Raw genomic sequence first — 21693 nt, 5'->3', positions numbered from 1 at the left:
GGATAGGCTACCCACTCCAGTATCCTGAGCGACTTTCACTTTAAAAGAAAATTCAGTATCTTTTAGTTAATTGTTGGTATAAAAAAAATCATTCTTTTTGACTGCTCATACTGATTTGAGTAAATAAACACCCTGACCCTCTACCCCACACTCTTTTAGAACTCTATTTAACTGACAGTGAAAATTTTAAGAAAATTGTTTGAAAGGAGTTCCAATGTGGTGAGTGAAGGCTGCTTACCTTGAAACAAGTTACAGGCTTTGGGATTGGGCAGCCTGGGGTCCACCTGAGACCATTCTCTGACTCTGTGAGCAGAGGGATCACTAACTGGGCTGTTGATTCTTGAGGGTGGGGAGGGCGTGATCTGCCCCTCCAGCCTCAGAATGTAGGCCCCTCCAAAGTCTCTCTGCAGGCTCACAGCTTCCTCCCACCATTCTGCTTCTCCTTTCCTGCTCCTCCTCTTCCTCCTCCTCCTGGCCCATCTCGTACAGTGCCATTTGGATGTGATCTCCCTGCCTCTTTAATGACCCCCTAGCTCTTATTTATTAATTTATTTACGTATATTGATCCATGTACCTCTTCGTTTTCAGATTCTTTTCTCGTTTAGGTTATTACGTAACTTGAGCAGAGGTCCTGTGCTATATGGTAGGTCCTTGTTGATTGTCCATTTTAAATATAGCTTTGTGTACATGTCCATCCCAGACTCCCTAACCCCTAACCCTTCTTGTTCATACAGTGAGTAATGGCGTTTTTCTCCTTTTGTGAACTCCAAGGTTTTCCTGCTTCCTTTCTGACTGCTTGTTCTTGTCTACTTCAAGAGTCAGTGTTCCTTTTTTTTTTTAAATTTTTAAAAATTTTAAAATTTTTTTTATTTTTTATTTTTTATTTTACTTTACAGTTCTGTATTGGTTTTGCCATACATTGACATGAATCCACAGGTTGTTCTTTAAGGTCTCTTTTCTCACTCCACACTTGCCTGAGGGGACAGCATTCATTTCCGTGGCTTTGGGTTGGCATCTACTTGCTAATAACATCTCTACTGTGGTTCCCAGCCTGATGTCTATTCTGAGATCTAAGAATTTTCATTGCCACCTCAAATTCAGACTGTCTGAAAAGAAACTCAGGATCTCTGAGTTTCTGCCCACCATCTCTGCCTCAGTAATTGTACCATGGTCTCTCCAACTGCTTGTGCGAGGAACCTGAAAGTCAGTCTGACCTTACCCTTCTTCACCCTCCGTCATGTCTGGACTCTGAACAGATTTTGTTGATCCTATCTTCTAAATATAACCTCAATCCTGCCGCTTTTTCTTATCTCTACCACCACCATGATCCAAACCACCCCTGCCTATTCTTGGGTAAATATAGTAGCCTCTGTATCATATAGGATTGAGTTAGGCTATATATCACACAAAACCTCTAACTAATAGCAGCTTAAATGTAATAGAAATTTTTTTTTCTTTCAATGTGGAAAAAGACAAAGACTGGCAGCAAGGTGCCCTGAACTGGTACAGTAGATCCAACCTAGGGATTTTGAATCCTGTCTTTTCTTTTATTGTCCTAGCTTATATCTTTTATTTTGGCCCAAGATGGTTGCTGGTGCTCCAGCCATCTTTTCTGAATTGCAGGTTGTAAGAAGGAGGAAAGAAAAGAAGGTACTTCTCTCACCTGAGTTGATTTCCTTTAACAGCCTTTCCTTATGTTCTGTGTAAGACTTCCACCTGTATCTCATTGACTGTAAGTTGGCCGCATGGTCATACTTAGCTGCAAAGGGAGCTGAGAAGTAGTCTTCTATTTTTAATATCAGTATACCCAACTAAAAGTTAGGGTTCCGTTATTGCTGAGAAGTGGATATTATGGCTAGACAAGTAGGGATCTCTGCTGTGTCCTAATAGCTCCTTTTTCTGCTCTTGCCCTCTGCAGTCTGTGTACATCTTGGCCACAGTGATCTTTTAAAAACAGAGTCTTGTTCCTCCTATGCTTAAAATCTTTCGTAAATTAATCATTATCTCCAATTTAAATCTCAAAAGTCCTCAACAGGCCTTTGGTCCAGCAGCTTGCCCATCTGCCTGCATTATCTGCACTTCTTTCTCTTCCTCACTTCTGACCTTCCAGGTTACCAGTCTTTGTGTTCCTTATAGGCACCTGGTTCCTTTCCACCTTAGAGCATGTGCTTTAGCTATGTCCTCTGTCTAGAATCCATCCCTCCCTTCCCTTGACTGGCTAACTTCTTCAGGTTTCAGCTTAAATATCACTTGCACAGTATAACTTCACTCATCTTTCAGGTTAGATTAGTTTTCCACTTATAAAATCAACTTGAGCTTTTACTTTTTTTTTTTTTACTGCCTGTCTCTGCTTAATAAATTTTTAGTGCAATTGTTTTTGCAGTCTCTCTCTTAACTAATCTTTTGCAAGGCAGATGAAGGCATTTCTTAGCTCAGTACTTGGTAGGTAATAAATGGTTGTTGAATGACTGAATGGTATTGAGGTTCAAGGATGGATGTTGTGAATTTATTCTGGATCATGATAAAGAGATGTAAATGAAAACTGTAGAGAAGTGGCTTGCTAGGTAGTCAGAGATACTGAATCAGGCACAGTAAGAAGTTGGAACTAGAGAAGTAATTTTGAAATAATCATATCTAATCTGTTTAATTCTCTTTATCCCCAAAGGAGGTAGCTTCCTAAGGGGATGTGCAATGGGGCTTTAAGTCCAGACAGTTTGCTCTGAATCCTGGATCTGTCATTCACTAGCTATGACATTGGTCAGCTGATAAAATTCTGTTTCCTTATGTGTAAATGGAGAAAATACATAGCCTGCAAGGACATTTACATGCAGCCAGAATATTTTGAACTCTTCTGTTTAGTCTTAAAAAAACACTATTAAGAAGGAAGATACACCTCACTATTAAAAAGGAAGATATAGCTACTTAAATAAACAGAGATGATGGAAAACATTATCCTTTTTAATCATTTCCAGGTCATCTTGAATGCCCATCCTTTTTGCACAGTGAAAATCAAATTGCCTTCTGGGCTTAGGAACATAGGGCTTTGGGGCTTTTTTGGAGGCTTTTTTTAAAAAAACTAACTTTTTATTTTATGTTGGAGGATTGCTGATGAACAATGTTGTGATAGTTTCAGGTGGATAGCAAAGGGACTCAGCCATACGTATGCATGTGTCCATTCTCTCCCAAACTCCCCTCTTGTCCAAGCTGCCACATAACACTGAGCAGAGTTCCACAGGCTATACAGTAGGTCCTTGTTGAACGTAACTTACCAAATACTTCTGTAGTTTGTACCATATGTCATGGTCTTCTGTGCTTTTCAAGCATTAACTTTAATCCTCTGAACTTTATAAAGGAGATGCACCTATCATTTCCATTTTACAGATGAGGAAACTGAAGGATAAGGAGGTTGAGTGCCTCATCCAGGGTTGCAGAGCCAGGAATCCAGCTGAAGCTGTCTGATTCATACATAAGGATCAGGCTTCTATTCATCTTTATGTTCAGCAGAAAAAAGAACTTTTCCTCAAGAAAGTCTAGGAAACTTGTTAAAGTGTGCCTTTGTAGTAACTACTGTCAGTAGTATACTTTGAAGAAAGAGCAGTTTTGGGCCAAAGGTGCTCTCTGCTGTGGTGTGTAAAGGCTGTGAGCTACCAGAGATCAACTGTTTCTAACGTAAAAAGGAAGTGCTAATATAATAGTTTGCAGATTCAGTATTGGTTTCATACTGTAAGACAGAGCTAAAATAGCCTCACAGGGCGAAAATAGTACAGTCACGTGAAGCATCAATAGTGCTTTTTAAAAAACAGAATTATCAGACCCATGAATTAGAGGTTAATCTCTTTTTCCAGATGAAAAGAGTGGATGTTGGTAGATACTGGTAATTTCTATTATATCCTTCTGTAATGTTAGGGAACTGATATTTGTCCTAACCCAGAGAAGAATCTCATTCATGCCATTTTATTTTCTAAGATACAATCAAATTTGATGTCAGTTCTCAGAAGACCTTTCCTGGCATCTAGAAGGTAGGTGTGAGGGTCTTTCTTTTAATAGAACTAGAAACTTTTCCTTTATTTTCCCTAAGGACTAATGTTGTTTTAAAATAATATTAATAGCTAAATTGATCAAACACTGGCTATTTGTCAGGTTTGTTTTGAGAGCTTAATGTGAATTGACTCTTCAACTCTTATAGCAGGCTTAGGAGGTTGTGGTGCTGTTATTCATCCTATGGTATAGCTGAAGGCACTGAAGCTCAGGAAGGTTGAGTAACTTGTCCAAGGAGACACAGCAAGTAAGTGACAGAGCTGAGATTCAAACCCAGGCATTCTGACTCCAGTCTTGCCTCTTAAGCAGTAAGCTCGTGTTAAGAGTCCTGCTGGTTCTTAGTCTAATGAGGTGTGAGATACATAATACAAAGTAAAAATGATCTTTCCTTTTATTGTTATTTTAAATTATTATTATTATTTATGCACTTGGCTGCACCTGCTCTTAGTGACAGCACACAGAACCTTCAGTCTTCTTTATGGCATGCAGAATCCTTAGTTGTGGCCTGTGGGATCTGCTTCCTTGACCAGGGATTGAGCCTGGGCCTCCTACATTGGTATCTCAGAGTCTTAATCACTGGACACCAGAGAGATCCCAGTTTATTATTTTTAGCAGCCTGGGCCCTTGCATGCCAAATATAATCATTCAGTGCCATGGTTCCTCATTTCCTTTAAGGTTAAATGCAACCCCTATAACAGAGGCTTCCATAATCTGGTCCCTTCTCACCCCACCCCAGCCCCGACTCTCCTCTCCTGCCTCTTCCACTTGTCCTCAGTTATCTGAACATGCAGGTACACTGACATCCCTAAATCTGCTTTGCTTCTTAGCCTATGATATTCTGGTTGTCAGTAATACTCTTTTTCTTTGCTGGGAAAACTCTTCTTTAGGACTCAAGGTGCAGCTCAAAGAGGCACCTTCTCCATGCAACCTTCTCTTACTCTTCTTCTGGAAGAATCAACTTCTTCTTCCTTTGTGTCCCACTACATTTTGTTCAGGAAAGAACCTTCTACACTGCCTCATGAGTAATCATCTCTTCCCAATCAGCTGGAAATTCCTGAGAACAGGAGCAGATGCTACATAAATGTTGACTGTGAGAGCTGGAGGGGTGAGGAGGTGCAGGGGAGATACTTGAAACGTCTGAAGATATGTGGGTTAATTCCAGATATTTAATATCCTGTGTATGGAATGTAAAGCTTTTTGATTTGGGGACATAAATTATTCATTGTGACCTATTCATACTTCCTTTCATAACTCGAAACGAGAAGTGTACGAATTTCATTGTTCACAACTGTGATATCCATGAAACAAGCAACAGTGAAATAACTCTCAATTTGGTGATTAAAATAGTGTATGTGATTTAAATAATTGTGCTGATTCTAGGTTAACTGTTTGATGTTTTAATTTGATTAAGCTAAATCCAATTTCAATTCCAGTGTTTTCCTGGGCTGCCCATACCACATATCCATTGAGTTCCCACTGTGCTGGGTGCTGGTGGCGACCACACAAGGCAGGCACCCATCCCCTACCCATCTATTATGGACATGGAGTATTCCATGAGAGTCTCACATATTATGATATGTACAAGTTAGCAAAAGTACTTTCAGAAAAAGTACAGGCTGCTTTTGTTTCAAAGTGTGAGGTATGTGAGTAGGACCAAAACGTTCTAATGGTACAAGATGTATTAAATGGAGCCACCTGAAATTACCAGTATTTGATCATTTTTCTCTTCTAAAAGGGAAGTTTCTTATGGTTTGACCTAATATTACCTTTGTGAATTGATGAGAAAAGCCACCTCTCTATCTGAATCCACTTAAAAGCCTGTGCTTGGTAATATGGAGGTTTCAGATGTCCTCACAGAAGTCATTTGCTATAGAAGCACCTACAAGTTCCTTGAAAGCCTTGCAAAGCCTGTTGCTGTCTAGGTGGTACGATATGGTCCCTCTGCGCTCAGAAGGGAGCTTAGGGGGTAAGGAAGAGAAAATCAAACAGATAAGGCCCCTCACAGGTGCTGGTGGGCCCACAGTGAGCATAGCCAGGCTCTTGGGCTGTGGGGGTCATGAATTTGGCATTGGAGAGCATCTCTTGGAATGGCCATATATTCTGCAAATGGATTAATTTTTATTAGATTGTTTGAGAGTTAATTGTATTAGCAATAGCAGAGTAAGAGAGGATGAACAGTTTAAGGAGGGCCCCCAGCTGTGATAACCAATAAAGAGTAGAGTAGCGCAGTCTAGAGCTCTGTCTTCATTTGTTCTTGGTCAGTTGGTTTAATGTCACTGCCCCCAATGTACCTAATTATCCAATACAGATGCTAAATAATTCACTTTTTCAGTAAGATCAGTAGTTTTATAATTAGACTTGAAGCACTTAGAGATTGATGGATGCAAAGAGTTGAGTAAACGAGACCTCTAAGAGCACTGTGTGAACATCAGGAATTGTGTTGGTTCCTCTTTTGAATCCATTGTTCACAGTACCAACAAGGATAGCTAAATCTTTATTAGCAGCAAGCACTTAAGCAATTTGTTCATCTCTACTTTTTTTACCTGTTTATATTGCACACTTTCTGTATTTTCACAAGGAACTTTTGTAAGTATATTCAACAACTGCCTTGATCAGGATTTTTAAAAATGTGATGGGAAGAAATAGTTTTTTAGACTTTTCAAACATACTCAAGTGTGGACAGAATAGTGCACTGACTCGTATGTATCCAGCACCTGGCTAAATAATCCCAAGTCATACTCCCCAAGCCCACTTCGGTTATCTTGTGGCACATCCTTCCCACTCTCAGTATCTTATAGAAATCACATAGTTTCTTCTACAGATGCTTCTGTATCCATCCCCAAAAGATACAGAGTACCCATTTTTTTGCTGTTTTGTTTTTATGAAAGTACATTTGGTTTGCAGTGTTCAGGAATACAGCAAAGCTAGACATATATATATCTATTCTTTTTCAGATTCTTTTCCCTTATTACAAATATTGAGCATAGTTCCCTGTGCTATACAGTAGGTCCTTCTTGATTATTTTATATATAGTAACGTGTATATGTTAGTTCCAGGCTTCCAGTTTCTCTCTCCCCCTGCCTTTCCCCTTTGGTAACCAGAAGTTTGCTTTCTGTCTGTGAGAGTCTGTTTCTGTTTTGTATGTAAGTTCATTTGTATCGGTTTTTTTTTTTTTTTTTTAACAAAGTCTGTGTCTTAATTAGAACCTTAATACTATCACACATCTCAAAACATATCAACAGAACTTCCTTGATGGCGTGAAGCAGGCCCAGTTAGTGGAAGAAATTGTTTTTAAAATAGTTTTATCTGTAGAATGTTCACAATTAAGAGATTGTGGTACCAACGTTTTCTGTAAATTAATTGTAATACAAAGTGAATATTCCTGTAGAAACCATAGTGAAAGCAGTGGTTAGCACCCATTAGGCCTCCAGAAATCCATGGAACTAGGCACTTTCGTGTATTTCTCTTTGACTATCTTACTGTGGGGAGAACTGATAGACAGTTCATCTTTTCCTATGAGAGATCGATCTCGATATAAGACACACATTTTCTTTCTTGCTGGTGTTGCCCCATGTGATTCCTTCTCCCCATGTCCAGCTCCTCACTCTCCTTCCCTTCACCCCTATCTCTTAGGCCCCCCTAGAAGCAAAAGGAAGGAACTTTCCCCAGCATGACTGATTGTCTTTACTGGAAAAAAGGAAGGATGTTGCTTTCTTGCGGGCAGGAAGCAATCTAGGGAAGCTATGTTATATGTAGTTGAATGTTTTAAAGGTATTTTAGTGAGCAGACTGCAGGATGATCCTGTTAACACTGGAGCAAACTAGAGAAATGTCGTATATGGTCCAGTAGAAACTTATTTAAAGACCAAGTTCATGTACTGGTCTTGCAGGATCCTAGCACAGCTGGGTTTATTTTAAAGAATCTTATCTCCAAATCATACTTCTCTGCAAGCACCTTTGTGGTCCACTCACATCAGATAAGCAGAGAGAAGGTTTTTTTTTTTTTTTTTAGTGGAGGACCTGGAGGTCTGACATGGGCAGTGCAGAGATAAAGTTCCCAAGAGGTTGTGAGCCTCCTAACATTCCCCTTGGTCAGAAACCTGGTCCTGCTTGCATGTCATAGGTCAGCCTTCAGGATGAGGCTGGGAGCAGTTACCACAGGGGTTTCCCACCCCTAGGGCTATCATTTCTCTGAACAATCACTTCATCAATCCATTTGGCCACGATGGGGATACTGGGAGTATCCCTAATTGTGCTGCAGAAGTAGGCTCATGTCACATGCAAAAGCCACAGAGTTTGCTGAGTGTGTTGGCATTACTCATTGCCCTGCCACACACCACTTATCCCGGAAACTGCATTTTCAATTTTGCCCTGTTTGCTGTCTATAATTTTCACCCACCAGAAACTCACACAGCTTGTCTCTCCTAAGTTCCTCTTGATTAGAAATCATGTTTTTTGTGATTCTAGTTATTTGTACTTTCAAAAAGACATAAAGTGTCATTAAAAAAAAACATGAATGCATGACTTGTTCACTGGAGAGCCTCAGAACACGTGTGAGCAAACATATGTGCAGTCACATACATGTGGGTGCGCACGGAACCCCTGATACAGAAGCAAGGTTCTGCTTGTCACTGTTAACAGTAGAAACTTGAAAACTGAAACCTAGGTTAAAAGACTTTCCTTCTTTTATCCCCTTCCTTCTCTCTCTTTTACTACTTAAACATACAAACAAGATTTGCAGCGGCTTATCCAGTGATTACCTTCTCTGTGGTTGAGGAGGGGTCCCTTGACAGAGTTGTATTTCTGAGAATGTAATGTGACAGTTACTGTGTTCATTTGCTTTGACTGAACAGGAGGGCAGAAAAAGGGCCCCTTAGGTCCTGGAAACTTGTGGTGTGCCTGTGCCCATCTGAGGTGGTGTATGTCTGAGAAAGCAATGGCAGAAATAAAGCTAGCTGAAATGAAAGTGAAAGTTGCTCAGTCGTGTCTAACTCTTTGCGACCCCATGGACTATACAGCCCATGGAATTATCTAGGCCAGAATACTGGAGTGGGTAGCCTTTCCCTTCTCCAGAGGATCTTCCCAACCCACTAGCTGAAACCCTGCTCTAAAATAGCATAGTCAAACAGATAGCTTGTGGGAAGCTGCCATACAGCACAGGGGCCTCAGCTTGGTGCTCTGTGATGACCTAGATGGGTAGGATGGTGTGAGTGTGGGAGGGAGAGTCAAGAGGGAGGTGATATCTGTATACATTTAGCTTATTCACATTATTGTCAGCAGAAATTAACACAACATTGTAAAGCAGTTATCCTCTAATTAAAAAAATTGATGGCTGTGACAGGATATTGTGAAATCAGATCCAAGGAAGGCCTCCTCCCTGCTTAGCTGAATCCTCTTGTGTTCATTCATGTTTTCATTCATTCATGTCCAACTCTGTGACCCTGTGGACTGTGGCCTGCCAGGCTCCTCCTTCCATGGAATTCTCCAGGCAAGAATACTGGAGTGGGTTGTCATTTCCTTCTCCAGGGGATCTCAACCCAGGGATCGAACCCAAGTCTCCTGGATCGCCTGCAGGGGCAGGTGGGTTCTTTACCACTGTGCCACCTGGGAAGCATTCATTCATTCAGTCATGCACAGGTCACCAGGCACCTGCCACATGTCAGGTGCTGCGGAGGAGGTGGGTGTGTCTTTCCCAGTTGGTGACCTTTATCCTGCCTGCCTCGAAGAAGTGGGTGATGAGAAAGGGAGAAAGAGCGGGGTAGGGCTGGGCACCAGCATTAGGGGAAGGTATTAAATTAATTTTATTTCTTAACCAGAAAAATTTAGCACTGGATGAATCAGGTGGGTGGATGAGTTGTTTCTAAATCAAAACAAATACTAAGGCAGAGCCTTCATTTAATTGAGAGCTGATTAATTGCCTACTTCATTTTGATACCAATTTTTTTCTTTGTTGTTAAGTTTTCTAAGTCTTTGATTTATCTAAAACTTTTTTATATAGGTCACTATAGAGTTTTGAGTAGAGTTCCCTGTGCTATACAGTAGGTCCTTATTAGTTATCCATTGTATATATAGTAGGGCATACATGTCAGCCCCAATCTCCAATTTATCCCTCCCGCCTTTACCTCTGGAGAAGGCGATGGCACCCCACTCCAGTACTCTTGCCTGGGAAATCCCATGGATGGAGGAGCCTGGTAGGCTACAGTCCATGGGGTCGCTAAGAGTCAGACACGACTGAGCGACTTCACTTTCACTTTTCACTTTCCTGCATTGGAGAAGGAAATGGCAACCCACTCCCGTGTTCTTGCCTGGGGAATCCCAGGGACAGAGGAGCTTGGTGGGCTTCCATCTGTGGGGTCGCACAGAGTCGGAGATGACTGACTCGACAGCAGCAGCAGCAGCAGCCTTTACCTCCTGGTAACCATAAGATTGTTTTCTATATCTGTAACTCTTTTTCTGTTCTGTAAATAAGTTCGTTTGTACCATTTTTTTCAATTCTATGTGTAAGCAATATCATACTGTATTTGTCCTTCTCTGTCTGACTTAACTTCACTCAGTATGACAATCTCTGAGTTCATTTATGTGTCTGCAAATGGCATTATTTTGTTCTTTTTTTTTTTTATAGCAGAGTAATATTCAGTGTAGGGCTTCCAAGGTGGATCAAGTGGTAAAGAAGACTAAGAGTACGTGGCTTAAGTGTTAGTTGCTCACTCGTCTCCGACTCTGTGCAACCCTATTGACTGTAGCTTCTCCAGACCCCTCCGTCCATGGGATTTTCCAGGCAAGAATACTGAAGTAGGTTGTCATTCCCTTCTTCAGGGGATCTTCCCTAGCTAGGGATCGAATCTAGGTCTCCCAGATTACAGGCAGATTCTTTACTGTCTGACCCACTGTGGAAGCCCAAGTGGTAAAGAATCTGCCTGCCAGTGCAGGCAGTGCAGTAGATGTGGGTTTGATCCCTGGGTCAGGAAGAGCCTCTGGAGGAGGAAATGGAAACTCACTCTAGTATTCTTGCCTGCAAGATCTTATGACATAGGAGCCTGCAGGCTACAGTCCATGGCATCTTGAAGAGTTGGACACAGCTGAATGGCTGAGCATGCAATAGTCTATTGCATATATGTACCACATCTTCTCTGTGCATTCCTGTCATGTCCTGTGAAAGTGGAAAAAAAGTGAAAGTGTTAGTTGCTCAGTCGTGTCTGATTCTTTGTGACCCCATGGACTGTAGCTTGCTAGGCTCCTCTGTCCGTGGGATTGTCCAGACAAGAATATTGGAGTGGGTAGCCGTTCTCTTCTCCAGGAGATCTTCCTGACTCAGGGATTGAATCTGGGTCTCCTGCATTGCAGGTGAATTCTTGACCGTCGGAGCCACTGTAAATTGTGCTGCAATTAATGTTGGGATGCATGCATCTTTTCAAATTATGGTTTCCTTTGGGTAGATGCCAAGAGATGGATTACTGGATCCTGTGGTAACTCTGTGTTTAGTTTTTAAAAGAACCTTCAAACTGTTCTCCGTAGTGGCTGTACCAATATACATGCCCACCAACAGTGTAGGAGGGTTCCCTTTTCTTTACATCCTCTCTAGCATTTATTATTTGTAGATTTTTTATGACCATTCTGACCATGTGAGGTGATATTGTGGTTTTGATTTGCATTGAGCATCTTTTGGTTTTGATTTGCATTGAGCATCTTTTCATGTACTTTTTTGGCTACCTGTATGTGTTCCTTGGAGGAAAATCTATTTAGATCTTCCACTCATTTTTTGATTGGGTGTTTTTTTTTTTTTTTAAGAGTTTCTTTTTCTGTGAACCATGTTTAAAGTCTTTATTAAATTTGTGAATACAGCTTCCATTGTTTTAGTTTTTTTTTTTTACCTCAAGGCATGTGGGATATTACTTCCCCGACTGAGGGTCTATCCCACCCACTCTGCACTGGAAGGTAAAGTCTGAAGTGCTGGACCTTCAAAGGAAGTCCCAAGGTTGTTTGATATTGAGCTGCGTGAGCTATTTGAAGTCTATAATTTAGAACAGTAAATTGTTAGCAAAGAATTTCTTAGTTTCTACATGTTCCCAGATTTCAAGGTCTCTGAAGGCAGGGGCCATATATTTTTTTTTTCAGCTTTGTTGAGGTTATAATTGATATATGGTAAACTGCGTGTTACAATTGATATATAGTAAACTGCGTGTTACAATTGATATATGGTAAATTGCGTGTTACAATTGATATATGGTAAACTGCGTGTTATAATTGATATATAGTAAACTGCATGATAGGCTACCAACTCCAGTATTCTTGGGCTTCCCTGGTGGCTCAGTTGATAAAGAATCTGCCTGTAATGGGGGAGACCTGGGTTTGATCCCTGGGTTGAGAAAGATTCCCTGGAGAAAGGAATGGCTATTCACTCCAGTATTCTGGCCTGGAGAATTCTGCAGACTGTATAGTCCATGGAGTCGCAAAGAGTTGGACATGACTGAGCAACTTTCACTTTCAAACTACATGTATTATGTGAGAAGTCTTGACATATGTATATACCTGTGAAGCCATTACTACAATAAAATAATGAACATATCCGTTACCCCTCAAATTTTCCTCATGCTCTTTTTGTAATTCGTACCCCCTTTCAATCTCACTATTCCTAGGTAATCACTCATCTGATTTTTGGCACTATAGATTAGTTTACATATATGAGAATTTTGAAATAAACTCATATAGCATTTACTCTTTAAAAAGCTAGCTCCTTTCACCTAGCATATTATTTTGAAATATATCCATTTTATTGTATCAATGTTGCATTTCTTTTTATTGCTGTAAACTATTTCATTGTTTGTCCTGTCAGCTGTTGATGGTCATTCAGGTTGTTTGCAGTTTTCAGCTAATACAAATAAAGCTGCTGGGAAGAACATTTTAGCAGATGTATGGGAGGAAGAGAGCTTTGTTAGTCTGAGGGTGGCAGAATAATCATAATTTAGTATAGAAGGTAACTCTATGTATGGACTTCTGTTTGTGATCTTAGTGTTTGCATGTGGCAATTAGTAGTTCTAAAAACTGAAAAATTTATGTATAATATAATAAGCACTGGTTGATATTACTTTCACTTACATGCCTTTGGCCAGAGATTGGGCACACGGTCTTACCCAAATGCATGGAGATAGGAAAATACAGTCTAGCTGGGCAACCAGGAAGAAGGGGAAAACATGGCAGTCAAGATCTCGAGCATCATCTCTGCTCCCTAGGGCTCATAGTCTTTGGACTGAATTGATTAATTCTGTAATTTATTGAATTTGGATGTCTGTCACATGAAATTTATAAAGTAAGAGATCTATATATGTTGATTTCTGCATAACTCACTCCAGTTTTTACTAAGTTCAAGAATTTAAGTAAATTACTTTTAGACTTATTTGCAAATACTTGTGTTAGTAGGTTTTGCTTTCAACTATGATAAAACATAATTAGTATTAGTTTTAAAAAGTGCCCTTGGGTTGCAAAAGGGTATTAGGAAAAGGGTGCCAGAAGTATAGAAGCATCGTTAAGAGGAAATGGTTACTTGGGGGGAATAAAAACTTCAACTTTGAATACAGTAAAAAACAATCTCCAGAAACCTTTTAATCATCTCTATCAGCACAATATTATTTGAAGATTATTATGTGATTTTGGAAATGAATTTTTTTTTGTCTTCAGATTCCTTATCATTTATCCTGTTTTTGTTCTGGATGTTATGTTAGAAACCATAATCTTCCTAAGTGAGCCATGCTTTTGTATGTAACTACTGGCTTCTTAATGTAAAAGTACTCTTTTTATTTGTTTGTTTGATTAAAGTCACTTTGTAAATTGTAAGGCCCTTATGTCAGTTATTATTATGAGCTGATTAAAAGGGAGGAAAAAATATTAAGATGCCAAGTTTTTGGTTTAGTTTTCTTCTAGTTTTTCATTGGAATTTAGTGCTTAGTAAAGCGGGGACATTTCATCATAGAATTACCGAGTTGGAAATGACTTTATATTTTATTTATTCTACTTCTCCTGATAACCGGAAAGGCCTATATCAAAATTATTTCCAGTATCCACACGTACACGGTCATAACCATCCTGAGGTTTTCCTTGTTTCTTATGATTAATGTGTCCTGTTGCTCTTGAGGCCCATTCTTTCAGCTCTGTTCTGAGTGGAAAGGAAAAACAACCTTCATGTATGAAATAGGCCTTTTTACTCATTTGAGATTTTTGGTAGAATACATCATTTTATTTCTTTCCTTTTCAAGAGTTGATTGAAAACTCTATGGCCTTTTATTATTGACCCCTCTGAACTTTCATTGTCAACTTGATTATTCCTTTCCTTAACCTTAGCAAATGGTTAGTTGTAAATTCCATAAGGGCAAGAAATTCTGTGCTTTTAAAATCTCTATCATGGTTCTTTGGTATCTCTGTGCCTGGTGGTAGAAGGAAACCAAAATCAATCTTTAATTAATGTGACTGAGTGAAGAAACGGTCAAGATAGAATATAGTGAATGTCACTAGTAAGCTTTTGATGGTGCCCATCTGCTGAGGACTGTGAGATTTAATAACTTCACTATTTTTATATATAACATATCTTTTGTCTGTATTCTCTGGAAGGTCCTCTGTCATTAAACATGCCATGTCAACCGCTATCTTTGGGTTTGTACTTCTGGTCTATTTTAATTGTTGTGTCCTTTGGAGAAAACAGAAGCTGACTGAACACTAAACAATTTAACTGGACCAGATGGAGTCGTAACGAAAGCGTGGCAATGTGTGTGCAACTAACTGGTTTAGGGTGTGCTTTTAAGGTGTGCTCTGTGTGTGTTCAGTCACTCAGTTGTGTCTGACTCTGCAACCTCATGGACTGTGGCCCACCAGGCTTCTCTGTCCATAGCGTTTTAATTCCATGGTTTGGGGAGAGAGATTCAATTCCAGCAAATAGCCCAGCCCTCACATTCAAGTAAGCTGTTAGTTTGAATCTTATTTACTGTCCAGTTTTGTTTGCATTTAATTGGTGAACTTGCTTTGATCTTATACCTATTAAGAATTATGAGAAATTTCCACTGAGTTAGTTTGTACTCAGTTAAGTGATATCAAGTTACTAAAGCGTACATGGCACTTGAGAATTCAGGATTGGAATTAGAGTTAAGGTCCTGGTTTGTTGTGTGACTTCTGCCCAGTTGATGACACGCTGTCAGCCTTGATTTCTTCATCGATAAAGTGGGGTGGCAGCTCTCATAATGCTGTGAGGATTCATTGAGTTACCATTAAAGGTGCACATAGTGCCTGGCTCAGAGTAATTGTTAGATAATTAAGATAATTTTATTTTCTTAAAATAAGTGTTCACGAACACTCAGGCTTGAGAGACCAGGAGTCAGGTAAAAGCTTCTGTGAGTTTGAAAGATGTGGTTTCAGTTCTGGCTCAGCCACTCATCACCTCTCAGCTACTCAGTTTCCTCACAACTTCCCAGGGTTGTTGTGAAGATGAATTAATAGTAGATGCTGCCATTTAGAGAGTGACTTCCCTGTACCAGCCACTGTACTGAGCACCTTTGTACCTTATCTTTTTTCCTGCTTAGAGCTTAGTGAAATGAGCAGTGAAATTATCCTTCATCCTTAGTGAAATTATCCTATACCTACAGAGGAATCCAGAGAAGGCAGAATGTGGCTGGACTCAGGATCTGCCTGCCTCCAAAGTCCATGCCTCCAACCTGAGGTCCCTGCAGTGCACAAGTGATTCATCCAGTAGCTTTCGTCTGTGGCAGGCAGCTGAGAATAGCCACTTTAGGAATAAAAGTTGTGATACAGGGGGAAAGGGAGGAATCATTAACAATATCGGAGGGAAACTCTTACTGCGCATAGTAAGTCTTAGGAGAGGGGTGTAGAAAGGAGGACCTGAGGGTGTTTTGCAGATAAACCTGGGACCAGCTCTGGATATTTGTATACAATCATAAAAATTTAGTTTAATTTAGCATTGTTATTGATATTTTAAAAAATATTTTAATTCTAGAAATTAAAGGAAAATAGTGTATCTTGTAAGACTTTCCCAGTGGCAGGTTCTCTTTCATCTAATTCCCAGTTCTGCTGTTCTGTTGATGTGTTGTTTTACACACGTCATATTTCATCTGTCTCTCTAGTTTCCCTATTTAAACAATGGACAAAATGACCATTAGTTACCTATTCCTAATTTGGTCTCAAATAATCATTTTGGTGTCCTTTCCTACACTTCCCCTGAACCACTTTGAACTTCAGCCACAATGAATTTCTGTTCCCTAAATCAGTGCTTTGTTGGTTTTTTTTTTGCCTGAGTTCTCTTCTCTGCTTTCTCTAAAAGAAAACTTGTACTTATCTTTTAAAAACCAAATCAAAATATCAGTTCCTCCCTGAAACTTCCCTGCCTTTTCCTGGCTGATTCCATAGCATAGCATGACACATGACTTCATCTTCACTTGATTGTGAGTCATTCCCCCCTTCCCCTTCCACCTACCATATTATTGTGAGCTCCTCTTGAGGGGACTCTCAACCCCTTTCCGTAATGTTGAGACTGCAGCACACAGTACTGTGCTTGGTGTCTGATCAGTGTTTGCCGGCAGGATAGGTAAAGTAATGAATGATCAACTTAAGTGTGAACCTTTATCTGTAAATTTCATAGGGAAGTATTTGAATTAATAAACCCAAGTGTTAGTATAGTACAATAGATTATATATCATGGGATGTGTATTTAGGGGGGCATAAGCCAGCCCACCCCCAATTTTCCTATATAGATTAACTGGCATCTGTCAGCCGCTTTTAGTCGCAGGGGCAGGTGGTGAGTGGAGATGGGCGTCTCAGAAACTGATGATGGTCTGCTGCTCAAGAGCTAAGAGAGCTGGCAGGTGATAAATGACCCCAGAGCAGTGTCTGAAAAAACTCCATGATGTATCAACAGATTTTCTCCAGGGTTGGGGGATTAAAGGTCACTTGATTTTCTTTGTGCTATTAATATTTTCTAAGGTTTCTACAGTGAACATGTGTGACTTATTAATAGGATCGCAGTTTCTTCTGCCCACTAACTGGCATAAGCCCAGGAACAGGGTAGGTGGCCTTGTCTAACTAGCCCCCTTGGCACTGTGCACCAGGTTCTTTACAAGTTGAGCCCTGCTCACCTGCCTCATGGAGAAGGCAATGGCACCCCACTCCAGTACTTTTGCCTGGAAAATCCCATGGAAGGAGGAGCCTGGTGAGCTGCAGTCCATGGGGTCGCTTAGAGTCAGACACGACTAAGCGACTTCACTTTCACTTTTCACTTTCATGCATTGGGGAAGGAAATGGCAACCCACTCCAGTGTTCTTGCCTGGAGAATCCCAGGGACGGGGAGGCCTGGTGGGCTGCCGTCTATGGGGTCTCACAGAGTCGGACACGACTGAAGCGACTCAGCAGCAGCAGCAGCAGCAGCAGCAGCAGCAGCAGCAGCAGCAGCACCTGCCTCATGTACCCTGGGCTTCAGCCACACTTTTTTTCCTACTTATGTATTTTATATAGCAAACACTCACAGATATCATATTATAGATCACTCTTTAAAGCATTTTGCAAATGCTAACTCATTTAACTCTCATAACTATCTAATAATCTCTATGAAGTGGGTACTATTATTATTCCCATTTTATAGATGAGGCAACTGAGGTCATTATGGAATATGTTTTTCATCCCATGTGCTGTGATTTTCATTCCCTTCCTACCATATTATCAGAATTTCTTTTCTGAAATTAATCATATAAGCCTTGGTTCCCCAGTGTTCTCTTAGCATCTTTTTTATATCCAGTACTTACTGTGTATTGCTGTGTTCTCATGTATTTCTCTCCCACAGGTAAACTTGGGCAAGTTACTTAATTTTTGTTTCCTTCTTCTGTAAGATGTGTCTGTTAACTGTTAACTCACAGAAATGGTGCAATATTTGGATTGTATGTTCAGGAAATGCGCTTTCTCTCTCTGGACCTGGTGTGATCCTTAATACCTGCTGGCACGGAGCAGGTATTGTTCTGTGAGAGACTGAGTGGATGAGACAGAAGGAAAACCAGAGTGACCTAAAGTGAGAGCCTCTGCAGGGGAGAGTAGCAGCACTTCCTTAATGCCTCATAAAGGCTTGAGCGGAAGATAGCTGAGTGAAGGCCATTGGGTTTGGTCATGAGTGGTGTTTTTGAGAACAACTTTAGCAGCTGTGGTGAGCAGGGAGGCAGGCAGATTGCACGTGGTTAAGGAGGAGTGGGTGGGAAGGAAATGAAGGCTGAAGGTGTAATACCTCTCTTTCAGGAAGGGAAGGCCAGAAGAAGGTCCTTGGTGTGGATGGCAGAGGCCTGAAGGTGACTATAGCAGAGGTCCCCAACCTCCAGGCTTGGGACCGGTACCTGCTGTCAGCTCGCTAATTGCTGTCTAATTGCTGGCAGCAACATTAGGTTAGAAATAAAGTGCACAGGGACTGTAATGCACTTGAAAAATCCTAAAACCAGTCCCCAACCCCATGGTCCATGGAAAAATTGTCTTCCACGAAATTGGTTCCTGGTGCCAAAAGGGGGACTGCTGGTCTGTAGGCAGGAGAAGCAAAGGCCTCAGAAGAGTATGGCTGTAAAGAGCTTTCCTCTGGCTCTTGGGGCAGAAGCTCAGTCCATGCTCAGAATCCATGTTGCCCCATCGAGGACTTGGCTCCAGTAATTTTGTCACCTGTTTACGGCTGGGGCATCCAAGGTTGAGGGAGCTTTAGGAGCTGTATAGGATCCTTGGGTGATGTGTTTAACCTGTCTGAGGTGCAGTTTCCTCATCTGTAAAGTGAGAATTTGGTGAGCATAGAAAGAAATGAGGTCTGTTAAGTGCCAACTATTGTGTCCTTAGCTGTTGTGTCCTTTTAACTTCTCATAGAGACAGGATGAAAGAGAAGAAAAAGAAGGGTGAATCTTAGGGTGTTTTAGGCCTGCAAAAGTAAGAAGTCAGGGATGTGCTTGTGGGATGGCTTCTCTCTTCTCCATGAGGGAGTGACAGGGATGGTCCACTGGGATGAGGGGAATTGGTGGGGTTGGCAGCTCTGTAGCGTTTATGAGACTGGTGGTCTCCGTGGAGGCCACCAGCTTCTCTCCACTGGAGACAGATGAGACCTGTGAAGGCCTGGCTGAGTATGAGAGGACAGGTAGGGTTGTTTTGTGACCTGCTGCTGCCAGGCATGCAGGAGCAGAAGAAAGTGTGGGTAGAACTGGGGACTGACGGAAATGTCAGTGGGGGATGGGGATTCCTGTGTGGGCGTGGGTTGGGGAGAGGGAGAGAGAGATGGGGGTGGAGGCAGGAAGGGAGACAAGGAGGATGGATGCCCTGATAAAATGACGGCCAGGTAACAAATGGGCGCTGATGGTCTGGGAGGGTGGTCTGGGCTAAGGGTGGTGGTAGTTAAAACACAGAGCTGCTTATAAGGAGCAGGGTAGGGACTCCAAAGGTTGTGGCCAGAGGGGAGTTTCAAAGTACTAGATGAAGCAATTTTGAATGACCAGGGCCAGGGCATGCCTGGGTCACCCCAGATACTACAGTGTTCTTCATCTTCATTTCTCTTCTTCTATTCTTTGTCATATGACTCTGTACATTCACTTCTAAAGTAATCTTAGTCTTTGTGCAGCTTTTTGTATGGGATGTATCAGTTAATATTATTCAGTAAACATTTTTTATTTCTACATTGTGCTTAAAATCATTTTTAAGGATGCCAAATTGGATGCCAAATTGTCTTTGCACATACTACTTTGTGTTCTTCTGGATTTTTTTCCCTGGGATAAATTCTCACATTTGAGATCATTATGCTCACGGATATTAATGTTTTGGAGGGAGAAGTCCTGGTATGTCATTAGTTACTTGCTGTAGGGAGATTTGCAGTGAGCAGGGAGGGAGGGCAATAGGGAAGGAAAAAAAAGAAAAGAAAATTCAAACAGACTCTGAATGGAGGTTTTGCATGAGCATGCGTCCTCACATCGTCCTGAGTTCTGTGTGCTGGAGTGGAAGATGTCTCTGGCTGGAATTTGCATCTGTGATCGAGTGGATGGACTTTTGCTTGGTTTGTCTCTGATGCTTTCTTTTTTGGGTTATGAGAGTTGGCTGTCATCTAGAAGTTAAGGTGTGTGTCTGTGAGGAAGACAGCAATCAGAAGGAGTCTCTTTCTCAGTTCTAGACCTTTCTGGAGAGGGCAAGGACAGAGCAATTTCAGCTTTGAAAATTAAAAGGCTTAATTATTTTGATTATAACCCTCATAGTGTTAGTATTTTGAATAATTTTAGCCATACAGGGAGGCATGATTATTTTGATTATAATGCTCATAGTGATAGTATTTTGAATAATTTTAGCCATACAGGGAGGCATGATTTAGATAATTATGAAGGAAATTGTAATGTTTTGAAAAAGTGATTTTTAAAACAAATATTGCTATTAATAACATTTTTCCTTTAACTTATGATTGAAATGGTTCTCTTTTTTTTAACAGAAAAAGTACAGAAAGGGATTTATCGATGTGTCAAAAATCAAGTGTGTGGAAATAGTGAAGAACGATGATGGTGTCATTCCCTGTCAAAATAAATATCCATTTCAGGTGAGCTGGCATATTTTTTCGACAGTGAATTTCTGGGCTTTTAGTCATGTTTACTATTTCACATTAAAGTTCCCTGTCATTGCTTTGTTGATTGATTTCTTGCAGCTTTGTTAAAGTATTAATGCAATTGACCCATAAGAATCATATATATGTAAGGTATAAATTTGATGTTTTGATATATTTCAACATTATGAGATGATTGCTACAATCAAGCCAGTTAACATATCCATCATTTCAAGTAGTTACCATTTTCTTTCCTTCCCCCCTCCCTTTTTTTTTCTCCAGTGGTGAGACACTTATCTACCTCCTTAGCAAATTTCAAGCATGTGGTGGTGTTAACTGCTATCCCCAGCTGTACCTTAGATCTCCAGAACTCATTCATCTCGCATAACCTCAGTTTTGTACCCTCTGACCAGCATCTCCCAGTGCTCCTCCAACCTGCCCCGTCAGCCACTCTTGCTGTCTCTATGAGTGTGTTTAAGACTCCACATCTGTGATCATGCAATGTGTATCTTTCTGTGTCTGGTTTATTTCACTTATCATGATGCCCTCCAGGTTTATCCATGTTGAGGCAAGTGATAGGGTTTTTCTTTTTTTAAAGCTGCATAATGTTCCACTGTGTGTATGTATATATATGTGTTTGTATGTGTGTGTGTTTGTATATAAAACAATTGCTTTTATTCATTAATCTGTCTGTGGACATCTCTTCATGTTTACCAACTAGATGGCTGTCAGAACCCTCTCCTTTTTGGGTTTTTATGGGGGCTCCATTACTTAGGCACAGGTGATTACATCATTGGCCATTGATGAATGAACTCAGTCACAGCTCCTCTGTCCTTCTCGGAGCTCTCCACCTCCAAGAAGTGAGACTGAAAGTTCCAATACTGTGATCACAGGGCTGGCTTCACTGGCAGCCAGCACCCTTCCCTACCTTCTCCCAGATTGTCACCTCATTAGCATAATAAAAAATACCCCTTTTCTCAGCGCAGGAAATTCCAAGGGGTTTCTAGGAGCTCTGTGCCAGGAACCAGAACAGAGAGCAAATATATATTTGTTGTTATAAATCACAATATCACAGGT

General features: G+C 40.8%; 1 protein-coding gene across 6 annotated transcripts in view; it reads left to right on the top strand.

Annotated features, from left to right (window-relative positions):
- The window catches only part of TEC (tec protein tyrosine kinase), a 149987-nt gene that overhangs the window by 79399 nt on the left and 48895 nt on the right, over window positions 1-21693 (top strand). For all 6 annotated transcript variants that reach the window (XM_040238157.1, XM_040238158.1, XM_040238154.1 and 3 more), the window contains one exon: window positions 20509-20613. In XM_040238157.1, coding sequence (XP_040094091.1) covers window positions 20509-20613 — 105 coding nt within the window. The remainder of the gene's footprint in view (window positions 1-20508; window positions 20614-21693) is intronic.

The sequence above is a fragment of the Oryx dammah genome, unplaced genomic scaffold (genome assembly GCF_014754425.2).
Source record: "Oryx dammah isolate SB20612 unplaced genomic scaffold, SCBI_Odam_1.1 HiC_scaffold_3, whole genome shotgun sequence".
Classification (NCBI taxonomy): Eukaryota; Metazoa; Chordata; class Mammalia; order Artiodactyla; family Bovidae; genus Oryx; species Oryx dammah.
This window is presented reverse-complemented; position numbering and strand designations above follow the sequence as displayed.